General features: G+C 40.7%; 1 protein-coding gene across 8 annotated transcripts in view; it reads left to right on the top strand.

Moving 5' to 3' along the window:
- Positions 1 to 16,071, top strand: part of Cep128 (centrosomal protein 128) — a 378,006-nt gene that overhangs the window by 117,639 nt on the left and 244,296 nt on the right. For 7 of the 8 annotated variants that reach the window (XM_056985589.2, XM_056985588.2, XM_056985587.2 and 4 more), the window contains 3 exons: positions 1,478 to 1,828; positions 8,217 to 8,867; positions 13,731 to 13,895. In XM_056985589.2, coding sequence (XP_056841569.1) covers positions 1,478 to 1,828; positions 8,217 to 8,867; positions 13,731 to 13,895 — 1,167 coding nt within the window. Of the gene's footprint in view, positions 1 to 1,477; positions 1,829 to 8,216; positions 8,868 to 13,730; positions 13,896 to 16,071 lie in introns of those variants that run through there. The other variant, XM_063262693.1, reaches the window with a different exon arrangement.

The raw sequence follows: 16,071 nt of genomic DNA, 5'->3' as shown, positions 1-16,071 counted from the left end.
CCTCTCATTAGGAAACAAATAGGCTTCTATTTGATGATCTCATATATATATATATATATATATATATTATTATTATTAGGAAGCTTATTTTTTATTATTATTGGGAAGCTTTTATATTATTTTAATACTATCATTCATTTCTATCTGTCTCTCTCATAGTCCCTCCTCCTTTCTCTCTCTCTCTCCCCCCTCTTCCTCTTCCTCTCCTTCCTCCTCTCCACTTGATTCTCCTGTTCCAGCCTCCCCAACTTCTACCCATAACTATCTTTTCTTTTTCCCTTTCCTAAGGAGACCATCTGTCCCCTTCTAGTCCCTTTCTTCATACCTAGACTCTAGGGTTTTATGGATTGGAACTTGGTTGTCATTGAATTATAGGGGTGGGGCTTAGCTTTGCCTCTGGCTGTGGTGAGGAAACTGAGGCTGGGGTGTGCTGCTATTGGGGCTGGGTCTCTTTACGTGCTCCAGCCTGCCTGTTTGTCAACCTTTGTGCACACAGCTGCCATGAGTCACAGCATCATTTTAGCTTGTTGGATTTATTATTATTTGGACCAATGGCTTTTTAGAGTTATTTTTTGTCATTTCTAGGTGTAGGAAAGTGACGGTAAAACACCTTAAATACTTATTTCTGTACCTGTGACCTCCTTACAAGGCTTTGTGAGTGAAATGACATTGTTTTACTCATATAAAACCAACCTCTCATTTTTATTTCAGTATTTAATTATTTTCATATTAAATATGCATTATACATCATGATTTAGTGTAAGCTTCTAAGTGTAAAAATTACCCACCACTCTTCGTTTGAGGAGAACTACATTTTTTTTTTTTTTTTTTGGTTCTTTTTTTTCGGAGCTGGGGACCGAACCCAGGGCCTTGCGCTTCCTAGGTAAGCGCTCTACCACTGAGCTAAATCCCCAGCCCCAAGAACTACATTTTAAGATACTTGCCTTGACCAGAGAAATGTCCTGAATAAATTTAACTTTACTTAAGAATCTATACTGCAGTGGTTCATATCAGCTTGAGAGAAGTTCTGGGAATAATGCGGCCACTTCACAGGGGATCTTTGAAGGGAACTTTGAAGCATAGTGTTATCTACAGTAGTGTGTCCGTCATCAGTGTTCATGTTATTGTTACTGATTCATTATTTTATATAATAAAGTTTCAGGTGCTGCTAGAAAGTAAAATGCTACATAATTGCTTCTGTTGAACAAAACACTAGGTTTTTACTAAAATTTTTCTCAGCACTGCCTTCTATTTTTGTGACAATTACAAAGATACAGTGTGAAAGAGAGATAATAGTTTATACCCAGTGAATTTGACTGTTAAGTACACAGAATGAATCGTACATCTAGACTGACTGTGAATGACATTGGGTAGTGACGACTTTTGTCTTCCTGACAGGTCAGCGTCTTGGTGTAAATGGTTTATACCCAACATTGACAAGAATTTAATCTTAATGTTTCATGTGGTTAACTCCTAGAATCTAACACGTGACTTGGAGAACAGGGAAAAACAACAGCTGCAGATGTTGGATCAACTTACGGAGATCCAGAATCACTTTGAGACCTGTGAGGCCACTCGTAAGCAGACCGACCTCCAGATCTCAGAGCTGAGTCAGCACGCAGAGGAAGCGACCAAGCAGGCTGAGCACTACCTTAGTGAGTTCCAGAGGTCGGAAGCCCTGCGAGAGGAGGCTGAGAAGAGGAGAGAGGACCTGAAAGCGAAGGCCCAGGACGCCATCCGGCAGTGGAAGCTGAAGCACAAGAAATTGGAACGGTCAATGGAGAAACAAGGTGAAACCCTTGTCCAGCTGACAGAGAAGAACAACCAGGTAAGAGCCAGGTTCTTACCTCTTGGTTTATGCAAGCTTTGAACAAGCGCGTGAGGCCCATGCTGTGTCTATAAATACTGACATGTCCTCGAACAGAGAGCGCTGAAATATTGTTTACTTGATGGGAAAACATTTTTTAGAGTTTGGATTTTTCAAATCTTTTAAAATATTTTAATGGTTCTTGGCTTTTCAGAGTTGAAGGATCTTCTACCTTCTGTCTCAGTCTACCTTATGAGTTCTCTAAATTGAATTCTAACTTTCCAGAGGAAGTCACCTAATCTTTTTTAACAGCATGTGGCTTTCCCCCTACTGCATATATTTTAAAATCTTGTTTATTTTAGCATTTTGATTTAAGAATAGGGTAGAAAGAAGGCATGTTAAAAATGTAGGAGTTGCTAATGAGTTACTATGGAAAGTGTTATAATACAGTGATCTAAGTGAGTGACATTGACGGTCTCATTGACAGAAAGAGCCATCAGATCACATGGTTCCTTAGGACTAGTTTATGATCTTCTGCAGCAACAGAAAGCCTGGTGCTAATCTTTCTATATATTCATGTTATCTTGTCTCTTGTGCAATCAGTTACTATAAGCAGATTTTTTTTTTGATGCTCTTGGGTTGATTTTCACCTATATTTTTGGGTCAAACTAAATACCCATGTTAATAAGAATGAAAAACCATGATTGATTTTGTCTTGGTTTATCATACATATTTTGTTAAGTGTCAAGAACCCAGAATAGTCCAGAATAATCATGTGGTTAAGCAGACATTGTTTGGAAGTAATAACACTGATCAAACCATGAAAATGCCAGGTGTTATATTTATAGGATCAGTTGACGTCATCACTGATAACAGCACATGCTCATTTTGAGTCAGATGCCGCAACCGCGAGGCCTTATCTTTTCTGTATGCATTTTCAGATTTAAGATGAAGGAAACCAATGCTCACCGTGGAATGCTTTCCATTTTAGCTCATCTGACAAACAGTGAGTGGCTGTTTGCCAGGAGGTAAAGCAGTCCTAAAGTGTTGGACTTGAATCTAAATTGATTTGATCCCAGCAAATTCCTCAATCTTGATTACACTGTTGTTGGCCTGACCTGGCAGCTGGTTCTGTGATCATGCCTGTAAGGGAAGGCAGCTAGAGAGCAGAGAGTTGCTATTGATTGACTGTGAGCTATCTGGGGAATCTACTGCATTAGAGGGAATTTAGAATGGTCCATGTCACCAGGCAGTATCCCAATTTATGGCGCTGAGCACTTATTAGATTGAGTTTTTAGAATACTAAAAATTATTAAACAATCATGTCCTACACTATTCCTGACAAAATTATTTTTTATCACTTAGCATTACTGATGATAGGCAGAGAAGTAGTTCTTAAGTGATTGCTGCAGTTAGGGTAGGGTTACAATTATCACAGCAGGCATTGTAATTTCTCCTTTAAAACCTTAAAAATTAATGCGGCATGTTGCAGTTCGAGCTATGGTTAATCAAGGGAGATGGGATTAGTAATGTTACACTCAAGCTCCAAGTGTTCAGTAAATCTGTGATGTGCAAATATGTGGTGAATAACTTTCGAAAAATGTAGAAGTATATAGTGGCTGGGATGATGGCTCCACTTGCTGTACATGTATGAGGACACTAGGTCACGAGAACTCATGTAAGAGATAGGCACAGTGGTGCATCTCTGACCCCAGACTGCACATCAGAGACAGGGGCTCTGAGGGGCTCTTGGCCAGCTGGTTAGCTAAGATAGCAAGCTTCAGGTTCAGTGAAGAGACCCGGTCTTTAACAAAAGGTGGAGAGTAATAGATGAGGCTATCCTGATGTTGGGCTGGGGTCAGAGGTCAATGGGACAGTACTTGGCATATTGAGTGCCTTGGGTTCAATTCCCAGTAGTACACACACACACACACACACACACACACACACACAGAGAGAGAGAGAGAGAGAGAGAGAGAGAGAGAGAGAGAGAGTGGGGGAAGGGGGAGAGAAAGAGGGAGAGGGAGAGAGAGAACATCTACAAGGAATATTTATTTAATATTTAATTTTTAAAAAAATTAATAAAAACACCTTAAGGCAAAATATAGCATCCTCATTTGTTTTGGACTAATTATATTCATAAAATGACTCTTGGGTATTTTTGGAAAAGCATTTTAAAGTGAAAATGATACTTACAAATATGACGTCTTATAGTTAAAAGAATGAATTAATTTTTAATAAATAACTTTGGAACTTTGTTTATTTTTGTGTGGTCAAGTGGTAAGTTTTTCTATTTGTAAAATGACTCTATGCCTAATCTGTTTCTCTTTGTAGCACAATATATATTCTGCTCTAAGGTTTGCCACTCAAAAGTGTATGAAAAGACTAAACACTTCTTTAAATCACACTTATTTCTTCTATTCTTCTTATGCTCGTTTATGGGATCTGGGTCACATGGCACAAAACTATTAATGTAATATAAAAATATAATGTAACGTAAAAAACATGTAATTTCAAACAGAAAGCATACATTATCACAGAAAATGGCATCAAAAAGTAACAAAGGTCAGGTGATTTTCTTTCCTTCATGAAGAGAACATGTCTGTTTCACCCCAGGCCCATCACCCACTGGAGTAGTGTGCAAAGGATCACCCAGGGAGACTGCGGAGATCACAGCTCAGGGATCTGCCTGCCCGTCAGCAAAGTTTAGTTTCTTGGTTTCTTTTTAAGTCCTGGTGGAAATGGTTGGTTTTCAGATGAGCTCTGAAAAGTTAGGCGGAAGTGTTAGAAATCCGAGTTTGATCATAGTGTGTGACATTTCTAATTTTCCCCATGCCTTCCTGCTGTAGTCAGTACAGCGAGTATTCCTTGCATGGTCGTTTCTTTCTTCTGCTGAGTTGGCAGAATTATCGGCTGGCTTATGTATTGAGCTTTTTGCTTGAGTGTTTGGCTTTACGAATCTTCATTTGCCATTCTTTTCATCTAAGCATTTCTTCCCTGCTGAGAGACATTATGTCATCTCCCGCCCTGTGAGATTGGAGCGGTTGTAATAGTTTAAGGTAAGAGGGTTCATTGCTGATGTGTTCTACTTCCTGAGGATGTGCAGAAGCTATGAGGTGTGGCTCAGGAAAGTACTGGCATTGGCTGCAAGTTTTTTTTTTTTGTTTGTTTGTTTTTTTTAATGGAGAACAATATTAAAACCTCCCCTATGTACCTCTTAGAAAAATTAAAATGGTGATGTGGACATTGGAGTTGTCCTTTCTCCTGCTCTTCCTAAGGTTTTGCAAAACATCGTTCTTGTGCTTGCCTGGCTACATTCTTTTTTTTTTTTTTTTTTTAGAAGTCATAGTTGTTTTATTAAAAGCAGCCTAAAGTTTCCAATAGTTATTTTCTAAAATATAAAAAAAGATAATTATACAACTGCTTCCTTTCCTTTAACTTCTCCCCAGCAGTGATGTTGCTCCTGCTACCCCAATCCTCTCTCTCTCTCTCTCTCTCTCTCTCTCTCTCTCTCTCGTGTGTGTGTGTGCGTGTGTGCGTGCGCGCGCGCGTCTCATCAAATACATAACTAAAACCGTCTTAGTCTGTGTAATACTATTTGTATATGTCTGATTTAAGGGTGAACATGTGGTTTTTGGTAACCTATTGGATAGCTCTTCCCTGGAATGATACCATTTCTCTTGTTCTCAGCATTCCACAGTTGTCTTTAGTTCTTTGTCTAGGGTTGAAGCACTGTGAGCTTTCTCCATTACATGCTTGCATGTCCATTGGTCTAGTGCTTGAGAGTAGGGAAGGGGAATAGAGAGGAGGCTTAGCAGAGTACAGGTGATTTGAAGATGTGGGGAAAACATGGGGAGGAAGGGAGGCTTTAATTAGGCAATGGGGAGCGAAGTACAGAAATAAGGAGGGTTACTGTGTTTGATAAATTGTAAAGAAACATGTTATTATCTAGCTACCTAAAATTATATATAGCACACACACACACACACACACACACAGACACACACACACATATTTCATATATATACATAAAACACATAAGTCTTTGTATACATATACATACCTATATAAATATCTATTTTAAGTGTAATTTTGCCATCTAGGCTAAGAAGTGCTCACCCCAAGCCCCATAGACTAGGTAAAAAAACCACCAGGCAAAGAGAGCCATTTGAGTTGTTGGTCATAGTTCTTCAAGAGATTCCCAAATATTATAGGGGACTGCAGTTGCATTTTGCTGCTCACCCCCCACCCCCCAGTAGGTTTCCAAATCTCTCAAGGGGTTTGTTGCCCATCTCATCTCCCCCTCCTACTTCTTAAATGGAATTCTTGTCATTATTCAGTTTGTCAGGGTCTCGCTGAAGTCTGCACGTCACTCCTCTCCATTGGATTGCTTTACAGTGGCCTCTGCTCTAGCTGCTGATTGGTACAGTTGAGATTCTCCACAGTTTGTCTACAGTTGTCCTGTGTTCACACCTTCAGTTGTAGACTCCCAGTCTGGGATCTTTCAATTCTCACCACACCTAGCCCTTAACCACAGGCAAATGTCTGGTTTTCAGGATCTATATTGCCAAAGACACTCAAGACCTGACTAGTGTTCTATAATTTCTACAACTTGAGCTGTCGCTTTTCATGTGACTCGGTATGATCTTGGAACACTGGGGAAAAGGGGAACCCTAGAGAATTATAAAGTAGCAGAGCCTAGGATTTGAAGGACCTTACCAAACCATTGTATTTCTGGACCTGTTGCACTGGGAGACAAAGAAAGATTCTTGCTGTTTAGATGGATGTCTAGAGAGCATTCTCCAACCCTCACCTTTAGCCAAAAGCCTTTTTACTCATGGCTAGGGCCACCATGGTCTCTTTTCCAATCATGAATCATGTACTTAAGCTGTTTGTTCTTAGATTCTTGCCACACTAGCCTCTCAGGGCATCTTCATCTTCTCTAGTAGGATAAATACAATGACTCAACTGAAAAGGTGTTTCTCTTTAATTTCTCGAACTGTATCTGCTATCACAGCTTATGTAAAGCAGTTCCCTCTTGTAACAGAAGGGATAGACTGAGAATAAACAATAGAATTTTATTGGCCTCACAGTTCTCACAGCTGGGAAGTCAAGGACATGATTCTAGCGACTAGAGAAAGCCATGGGTCTGAGTCCTAACATGAGCGAGTTTTGAAGATTAATGATTTATAATTTTAAGTTCATAAGCCTATTTATGGTTGAACTGATAAAACAAATTCAGTTTTCTCAGGTCAAAGGTCAACTTTATTTCTCTCTTTCCTTTTGTTTTATTTTATTTCTATGTATGTATGCATGTACGTATAGTGTGTTGGATATATTTTCCTTCCTTGTATCCAACTATTTCTTACTTCTTGCTTTTTTTGTCTTCTTTGTCCCACTTGATAATTTCACCTCTTCATTCCTCCACATCTCTATATATGTGATTTTATGTAGTTATATAAAATATGGGTAATCGTTTCAGATTGACCTTTCACACACACACACACACACACACACACACACACACACACACACACACACACGGCATTTTTTTTCAGTTAAAAATAAAAAGGAAAAAAACCAAAGGCTGAAATTGCAACGTCATGGCGGGGAGGGCATATTGAGCATTAGCAACAAACATAAGCATTGCTCTTGGTACCCGTGAGCTTAGAATCAACTTTGGCTCCACTGGTTGCTGCTGTCATTTGTAGTGAGAACCAGAGACCACAAAAGGTTGGTTCTTGGCCTCTGTCACCCCGTGTGATCCCCTCTAGCGGATGTACTTCTCTTGCGTACCTTCTTGACCTGTGCTCCTTAAAGAGCTTACGCCTGCCTTTGTGGGTTCTCAAGACTTTTGGTTGTTGGTTTCTGTGTTTTTATCAGATATTGGCATTATTTGATTAGTTTATTACAAGTAACACAGGTCATGCGTCAGTACTGGTTTTAGATGTTGTCTAGGTTACTCACGTTACCCTTTACCTCTTCTTTTTTAAGTATGTCACTGGAATATACGTTTCTGTTATTTTAGACAACGCTTTAATATCAGTTCTAGTAAGTCACAATAGAAGAGTTTTTCCCTTTATTCCTTTGCCTGATTCTATCTTACATTTAAGTAATTACTGATTATTATGCATTAGTACATTTTGGCAATAGATATCTGAAACATATTCATACAGGTGTGGTATTATGTCATTTTATGTAGTTATATAATGATTATGTGTTTACCTCGTTTCCAGCCTAAAATTGTTTTTTATTAAATTATACAAAATACGATTTAGTGAAATTTTCTTCCCCTTATGGGTTAAATTTTATTTAATTACTTGGAAGAGCCACGGTAGACTTTGCCATAACCTTTTTTTCGTTGTTTTTTTTTTTTTTGTTTGTTTGTTTTTTATTCTTGACTCACTAGGTTCTGAAAGAGAGGGATGAATTGAAAGGCCAGCTTTGTGCAGCGTTACAGCAGATAGAGAATCTCAGGAAGGAACTTAATGATGTCTTAAGCAAGCGTGCCCTGCAGGACGAGGAGCTTCACTGTAAGGAGAAGAAACTGAATGACATTGAGTCCCACCGAGCTGAACTTGAACTGGAGGTCAAGAATTCCCTGGACACCATCCACAGACTAGAAAATGAGTTGAAAAGACAGAGTATGATTCAAAACCAGATCAAAGCAGAAAAATTTCACCTGGAGGAAGAAATTACAGAGCTAAAGGAGAGCCAGTCCCAAGACAAAGTCAAACTTCTTGAGATGCAGGAGTCCATCAAGGACCTGAGTGCCGTCCGAGCAGATCTCGCTAATAGATTGGCTGAGGAAGAGAGAGCCAAGAAAGCTGCATTCAGGGACCTTTCTGAGCTGACGGCCCAGGTAAAATCGAAGGAAGAAGAGACTGTGACTGCTGTCACACAGTTAAAGTTAGAGCGAGACGTTCACCAGAGGGAGCTGGAGGACCTCACCTCATCGTTGGAGAGTGTGAAGGTGAAGCACGAGCAGAATATCCAGGAGCTGATGAGGCACTTTAAGAACGAGAAGAGTGAAGCGGAGAGCCATATCAGGACGCTGGAGGTACCCGTGTCTATTACCTTGGTGATTCTGACGGAATTTCTTTTTTGGTGGCTCATGAAGTTAATAAAGCATAAACTCTTAGAGATCATTCAGTATTCCCAAGCATTGCAGCAAAGATAAAACCAACAATAAAGAGGTTTATTCATGCCTGTTTGGTCAGGTCGAAATGAGTTATAACAGCCACCTCGGAGCATCTATTTCAGAAAACGAGAGCCCTTTAAGGAGGACATTTAGCTATTTTGGGAGTTCAGGAAAGGTAGAGGTGGCAGTAAGTCCTGGACCTGAAACGTGCCCTCATTCAACATTTATGACCTCCTAAAATACAAAGGCAAAGACTTGTCAAGGCCACTGAAGCTATAGCCACAGACCTTCTTCATGTGGTAACTAAGGCAACATAGCATATAGGTTGTGGAAACACAAGGCCTCTGCAAATTATTTCTGTTTCAAATCAAAGCTGTGTGGGTATATTTCTGATTGAGCTCTTGCATTTTGGAAGTGTTTTTAAGGTCAAATGACGTTGGCATTGTCACCAATCAGGGCAGTCATTTGATATAGCATGGTTATTAGATGTGTTCAACTGATCCATCTCCTTACTTTGCCTTTTTTGTACCATATTTAAAAGGTGTAGGCTTCGTATAATTAATTTAGGTTTTGACTTTCCCTTAGTCAGAGTGAAGCTCACAGAAAGTTGGGTTTGCTCAGCTGTTACCACCAGTGCCTCAGATAGTTCTTGATATTCTGAAACCTTGTGCATATTTGTGTGATAGGTGAATGGTTGAATATATTGGTAAGGTTTAATAGTCATTTTTCTTCAAAAGTTCTTGAAATCTACTAGCACTTTAAAAGTACTGACGTACTTGAAAATACTGCAGTAGCTGATACCCGTAGAACACTGCTTTATACACTCTTTCCCAGTTTTGTCTAGCCTTCTGGCAGTCGCCATTTTAGTAGCACTAACTGAGGTGCAGATCAGAGAGGAGGAGAGGAGTATAGGTGCTAAGTGGCTAGTAGTCCTTGACACCAGCCTTTTAAGGTGCACTACTGTTGAATGTTCCTAAGAACGAAATCTACTATCTCTTGCATGCAGAACTGAGACATACCACATGAGCTAACATCCCAAATGGGAGATGGAAAAACCTGAGAAACATGTACTTTAATGTTTATTAAGTAGAGTGCAATGACCCTTTAGAATGATGGAGGCATGAACAACACGAGAATTAGTGTTATGAAGGGTTAGGGCTAGGTAGAGCTCATATTATTTGTTGATTGGCCTTTGCGATAATACTGTCAGATAATCTTTTTGAGCACATCGTGCCAATAGCTATAGGGGCTTTATATGTGCTAATTGTTGAATACATCATTCCTGATGAGAGTGTGCAGCGCTTTCTCACTCACAAGGAAACGGAGACACAAGTGTGTCTGGAGAATGGTGGATATATATTTTGAACCTATGTAGTCAGCTGCTTGAGTTCTTAGTTGACTGTCCTGGGAAAGATTTGAACTGAGAACAAGTGGGTGGTAAGTAGAATAATGTCACTTTTTATGAACTTAGACTATGATGATGGCACAGGAGATCTGGGGAGAACAATGGCAAATCTAGTTTCTTACTTTGTTGAGTTAGGTGGAAGGCCCTTACGTTTAATGATGCAGGTCTAGGTAGAGAGTACAGGTAGAGTCAGGAGGTGAGGGGAAATTGAAATTAGAAGGAAGTTATGTAGGAACCTGGAACTCATGAGTGTTAGGCCTCACAAGATTTGGACATTGCATAAGCAGAAAGAAAAGAATACATTTCTATAATGTCAATGTTTAAAGAAAGAACTAAGACAAAAGGTTCTAGAAAATAAGAATAAAAGACCACATGAGAGACCATGAGAAGAGAGTGATGTCCTGGAAACCCAGAGGATATTTCAAGAAAAGCATAACTAGTGGGGTTGGAGAGATGGCTCAGCAGCTAAAAGCACTGGCTGTTCTTCCAGAGGATTGGGGTTTAATTCCCAGGACCACACAGAGCTTAGAACTGTCTATAATTCTAGTTCCAAAGGCTCTGATGTCTTCTTCTAGTCTCCAGAGCTCCAGCCATGTCCATGGTGCACAGATAGAGCATCTGGGTAAAACACCCTGCACATAAAAGAAAATTAAAATGAGTAGTGTCACATGTGATAGACAAATTGAAAGAAGTACAAATGTGTTCACTCCGTTTCACTGCCAAAGTCCACAAGGAATTGTGAGGGTCCCGAATGTAAGGCAGAGTGCTCCGCCCTGAAGAAGGCGTCTTTCCTCTGCAGGTTTTCTGAGATGCCGCCGAGGATGTTCCCTGGTAGCGATGGGCCACGGTTGTTAAAGCCGGTGAAAATATCGTTGAGCAGCAGTAGGCAGACATTTGATAGAAAGACTGGTGTAGAGCAGCATGAGGGCTTGTGAGTACTGCCATTCAACTCGAGTAGGAGAGCAGGCCTTTCTGCTGAATGAACGAGAGAGACTGGGGATATGAAGGTCCATTGCTAGAGATGTTTTTATTCACTCAGAAATCCCTCACGGGCAGATTTTTGGAGTTCAGGTCCAAGTGGTCATCCAGTGGGTTTCCATTTTGCATATGGGTGAAGGAATCAGAATAAATTACATAATTCTGAGGGGACATTTGGGTATTTATGGTACTTTTATGAAGAGATTTGATTCGTCATGTGTCAGAAACCTCTGTGGAGAGCATGATTGGTCCCTCAGCTGTTGTTACCAAGTATGAACGGTGTGGAGGAGTATGTGACCCTCAAAGGAAGGCTGGGCTTTGCATGATGGTCATGGAATGTCGTCAGCTGTGTGGGCAGTGCTTATAGTTGTGAGTTTCATTGAAAAGGGAGAGTCCTTTCCTGTTCACCGTTAATTATGGTATGTGCTGAGCTTCCGGAACTGACTGGGAGCTGGTAACGATTGGTTCAGGATCGTCTCTGCAAGAACATCATTCACAGGTTTAGATCTGTTGGCCTGAGTGGGAAGCTGAAGGAGGTGCCTTTGCCATTGTTGGCTCCATTGTTGGCTGTTGGTAAAGTGATATCACTTTTATTGCTTTCCCACCGAAATAGGAATAGGAAGTGCTTTTATACCGCTTGCCTATTCTGAACACACTTTGCAAATCCTCAAATGAAACGCTGATATAATTTTTAAAAAAAGCCATTAAATAGGTAAAGTATTAGGGAGATTAAGAATTGGTATCTTTAAAAATAGGCTCTGAGTGGAAGAAAACCCTCTAACAGAATTTTGCAAGTTTAGTGGTGTAGATGTCTTAGTCTTGCCTGATTTCAAATGAGGCATGGCTGGGCAGGGATAGAGTGGGAGGGGGCGGAGCATGCTGTCTACTGAGGGCCTGGGAGCAGGCTCTAGGAGCCATTGACCTTCAGGAGAGCTTTCCCATTTCCCTCGACTTCTTTATAGGGCATAAAGTAAAGTAAAAAGCAGTCTACTGAAACTTAAAATTGTAATTGAGCAATTTTCCTGATGAGAGACTTTATTTTGTAAATTTATTTTGATCCTGTGAATACAGGATTGCTCATAAAAAAAATCAATTCCTTTGTTAATTCAAAGTGGCATGTGGTCTTAGCTGAATTTTCTGGGGTAAATAAAATATAGATTTTGTTTAAAACTCTCAAAACTTCTCTCAGGAATTTGTTCCCAATGATTGTGTGCCTAGGTACCTAATTAGCCATGTGTAATAGACATCATAATGCAGGAGGCAGGGCCACCATTAACTCAGGTAGAGCCTTTGCCTAGTGTGCGCATGTATTCATACGTCTAGCCCCACCCGAAAAGGAAAAGAAAGCGCCTACACTTTAGGTATTAGAACGGATTGTAAACGATTGCATGAGACTGCTGTTTGACTGTTGGTGAGTGGTACATGTGTGCCATCCAGCCCGACGCTTGTGCTCAATGCTTTTAAAGCCTTACAGCCGTGCTCCTGTTGAGAATGCGGGTGTGAGTAAGAATTGCTGGGTTCAGGTCCTCTGCATGCTTTTATCTGCATAAGCTACTAGTTTCTGGTGGCTTGAGTTCAAAGCAGGAGTCAATAGGGCAGTAGCAGCCCCTCCCTGCTCAGGTCGTTGAGGAGGTAAGGGAGGTAAGGCTGTTGCTGACGCTTGCAGTCCTGTATGGTGACACTTCCTGAACACTCTTGGCTCTCCTTGGTCTTTGTGTTTCCACATCAATGAGGATTGAGGAGGTGTTATGGGAGGTTTGGAGAGGAAAGGGAAGGGTGAAACATAATTAAATTATAATCACAAAAAGAAATGAAAGAAATGCTAAGTTTGGTTATATCCAAATAAATATAGATCAGAAGGGATTTTTATTACACTTTTGGTGGAGGACAACTCATTCATACTGTGCTTTTATGTCCTACAGTAGTAGAACCTATATTCCATTACGTGAAAAGCTTGGGAGTCTTTGCTAACATCCAGGAGGGAAGAAGGTTAGGCCCCTCTTTTGTAGATGAGGAAACCAGCCATCCCAAAGCACCATCTTGAAGCATCTCTATGGGGATCGCCTCCAGTAAGGCCTGCCTTGCTCATCAGTGAGTCTTTGTTTTGCCAAAATACCCGGGAAACACTTTGCCTCCATGATGTCACATTTACTGTTTGCTCATATGTCTTTATAGTTCCCATCTGCCGTCTTCAGCACCGGATCGTGGTACCTGTCACCTAGCAAGCGTTTGGGATGTATTGAACGCATGCCCAGAGCACTTGCTTTGTGTTTATTTTCTGTGCACGAACAAGAGCACGGAAGCCTTGCAGCTCTTTCCCCGTCACTGCAGTATGGGTTATGTTTTGGACCAGTTGGCTGCAGCTGGTCAGCTTTCTCTTCTCCTTGTCTTTCCACCAGGCAGAAAGCTTGGAAGATAAGAAAGTGGCTAAAGCCCATCTCGGTCAGCTAGAGAAGTTGAAATCCAAGTGCGAGAAACTGGCGGAGGAATTAACCCAGAATGAAAATGAGAACAAGAAACTGAAGCTAAAATACCAGAGTCTGAAGGAGGAACTAGAAGCAAAGGTAAAAGAGTAAAGGAACTCTGATTTAGAGAGTTCCCGTTTAAGAATGTATTTTATGTATGCCCCTTAACAAACAGTACACTGGGTCCTTAGAAAGTGATATCGGTGCCATGGAAAAAGATAGTTCATTTGAATGCTCTGAGTTTTATCATTTCAGCCAACCACAGTCTAATACAGTTGTTTTAAATCTCTTACTAGGCCTTTCAATTACTAGGCTTTTCTTACTTACCTTCAGAGGCAAGGTTGAAGTTAGTTTAGAATTTGAAATTAAATATGTTTAAATTTAGTAATTTCAGGGTAGTCTCTTGCCTGCCTACCTCCCTGTCCTTTCTCTGTCCCCAACATTCCTCCTTCCCCTCCTCTTCCCCCTTTCCTTCCTCTTTTTCGTTCCCCTCCTTTTCCCACTTCCCTTCCTTCTCCCTCCTCCTCTTCTCTCTCCCTCCCTCCCTCCCTCCCTCCCTCCCTCCCTGTCTCTGTCTCTCTCTCCCTCTCCCTCCCTGTCTTTCCCTGTCTCTCTGTCTGTCTCTGTCTCTCTCTGTCTCTTTGTCTCTGTCTCTGTCTCTCTGTCTCTCTGTGTCTCTGTCTGTGTGTGTGTGTCTGTCTGTCTCTCTCTCTCTACCTCCCTCCCTCCCTCCTTCCCTGTCTCTGACTCTGTCTCTGTCTCTGTCTCTCTCTCCCTCTCCCTCCCTGTCTTTCCCTGTCTGTCTATCTCTGTCTGTCTCTGTCTGTCTCTGTCTCTTTGTCTCTGTCTTTCTCTGTCTCTCTCTGTGTCTCTGTCTGTGTGTGTGTGTCTGTCTGTCTCTCTCTCTCCCTCTCCCTCTCCGTCTCCATCTCCCTCTCCCTGTCTCCTCCCGTCTCAGCCTCCTGGGTGCCGGGATTCCAGGCTTGCGTGCTTACCGTGTTTACTGTCGTGCCCTGCTCTGCTTTGTTTGTCTCTACTACTGTACATGTTTAATGTATCCATAGTCAGTGTGTTGTTGCTGTGGATATGATGCTACCTTTCCCACAACTAAAATATTATCTGCAATATTGTGTTAAATATTTTCTTACCTGCATTTAAGAAACATTGCCAATGGGCTAGAGAGATAGCTCAGAGGTTAAGAATGTTTGGTGCTCTTCCGCAGGATCCTAGTTTGGTTTTCTTCACCCATATCAGCATACTCACAAACTACCTGTATCCCCTAGGACACCTAACACCTCTGACCTCCATAGACACCCACACATGTTACAGCACATCCATATGTCTAAACATATTTATAAAAAAATAAATCTTTGAAATATTGTTAAAAATGTAGTCAGTTGAAAATGATAAGTTCACTGTTCTCTATTTATCACGAGTGTGTCTTACCCGCTTCTGTTGGTGATGGTTCAGATGTGCATGCCACAGAGTCACAGAAATAGAACCAAGTTTGTAGAGTCAACGATGGAGTTATGTTGCTGTGTATTGAGCATGTACTCAGGCACGGTGCCCAGGCCAGGATACAGATGAGACACAGTTCTGTGACTGACCCTTTTACTTGGTAGAACTGTGTACACAGTATCCAGTTTTTGGAAGTGTTTGGCACCAGAGTGTTTCTGATTTTTGAATTTCTGAATTTTTGAGTAATTGCATGTACATAATTAGGTACCTTGAGAACAGGAGCAAAGTCCAAACACAAGAGTCATTCATTTTCTATAATTCTTACATGTAGAATCTGAAAGCAGTTTTGCATTCTTTTGTCTTAATGGTGTTTTGATTGCAAACTATTGCACGAGGTCAGCTTCTTGCTGTGCTCAAAAGTGTGAATTTAATTTCAGATTTTGAATTTTGGATTTGGAATACTCGATTTAGTCAAATTCTGTGTGGTCCAGTGCAGAGTGAAGATGGTCTTAATACTTTAAAATAAAGGACACATATGAAATATATTTTCCTTGGTGGTAGGAAATTAGTTGCAGGTTCCCCTCCAAAACAGGAAATCTTCACATACTCCAGTCCCTTGTAAAAATCTAGCATAGCGTATGCACGGGATCTAAGTATAATCCTCTCATGTACTCTAAGTTATCTTTACATTATGTATAACACATAGGTGCATATGGTCATATACCAGTACTTAGGAAACAATGACAGGAAAAATATCTAGACATGTTTGTTGTGGATATATTTCTTTTCTGTTATTTTCTCTGTTGAATATGAATTG

Source organism: Rattus norvegicus, chromosome 6 (assembly GCF_036323735.1).
Source record: "Rattus norvegicus strain BN/NHsdMcwi chromosome 6, GRCr8, whole genome shotgun sequence".
Lineage (NCBI taxonomy): Eukaryota > Metazoa > Chordata > Mammalia > Rodentia > Muridae > Rattus > Rattus norvegicus.
This window is presented reverse-complemented; position numbering and strand designations above follow the sequence as displayed.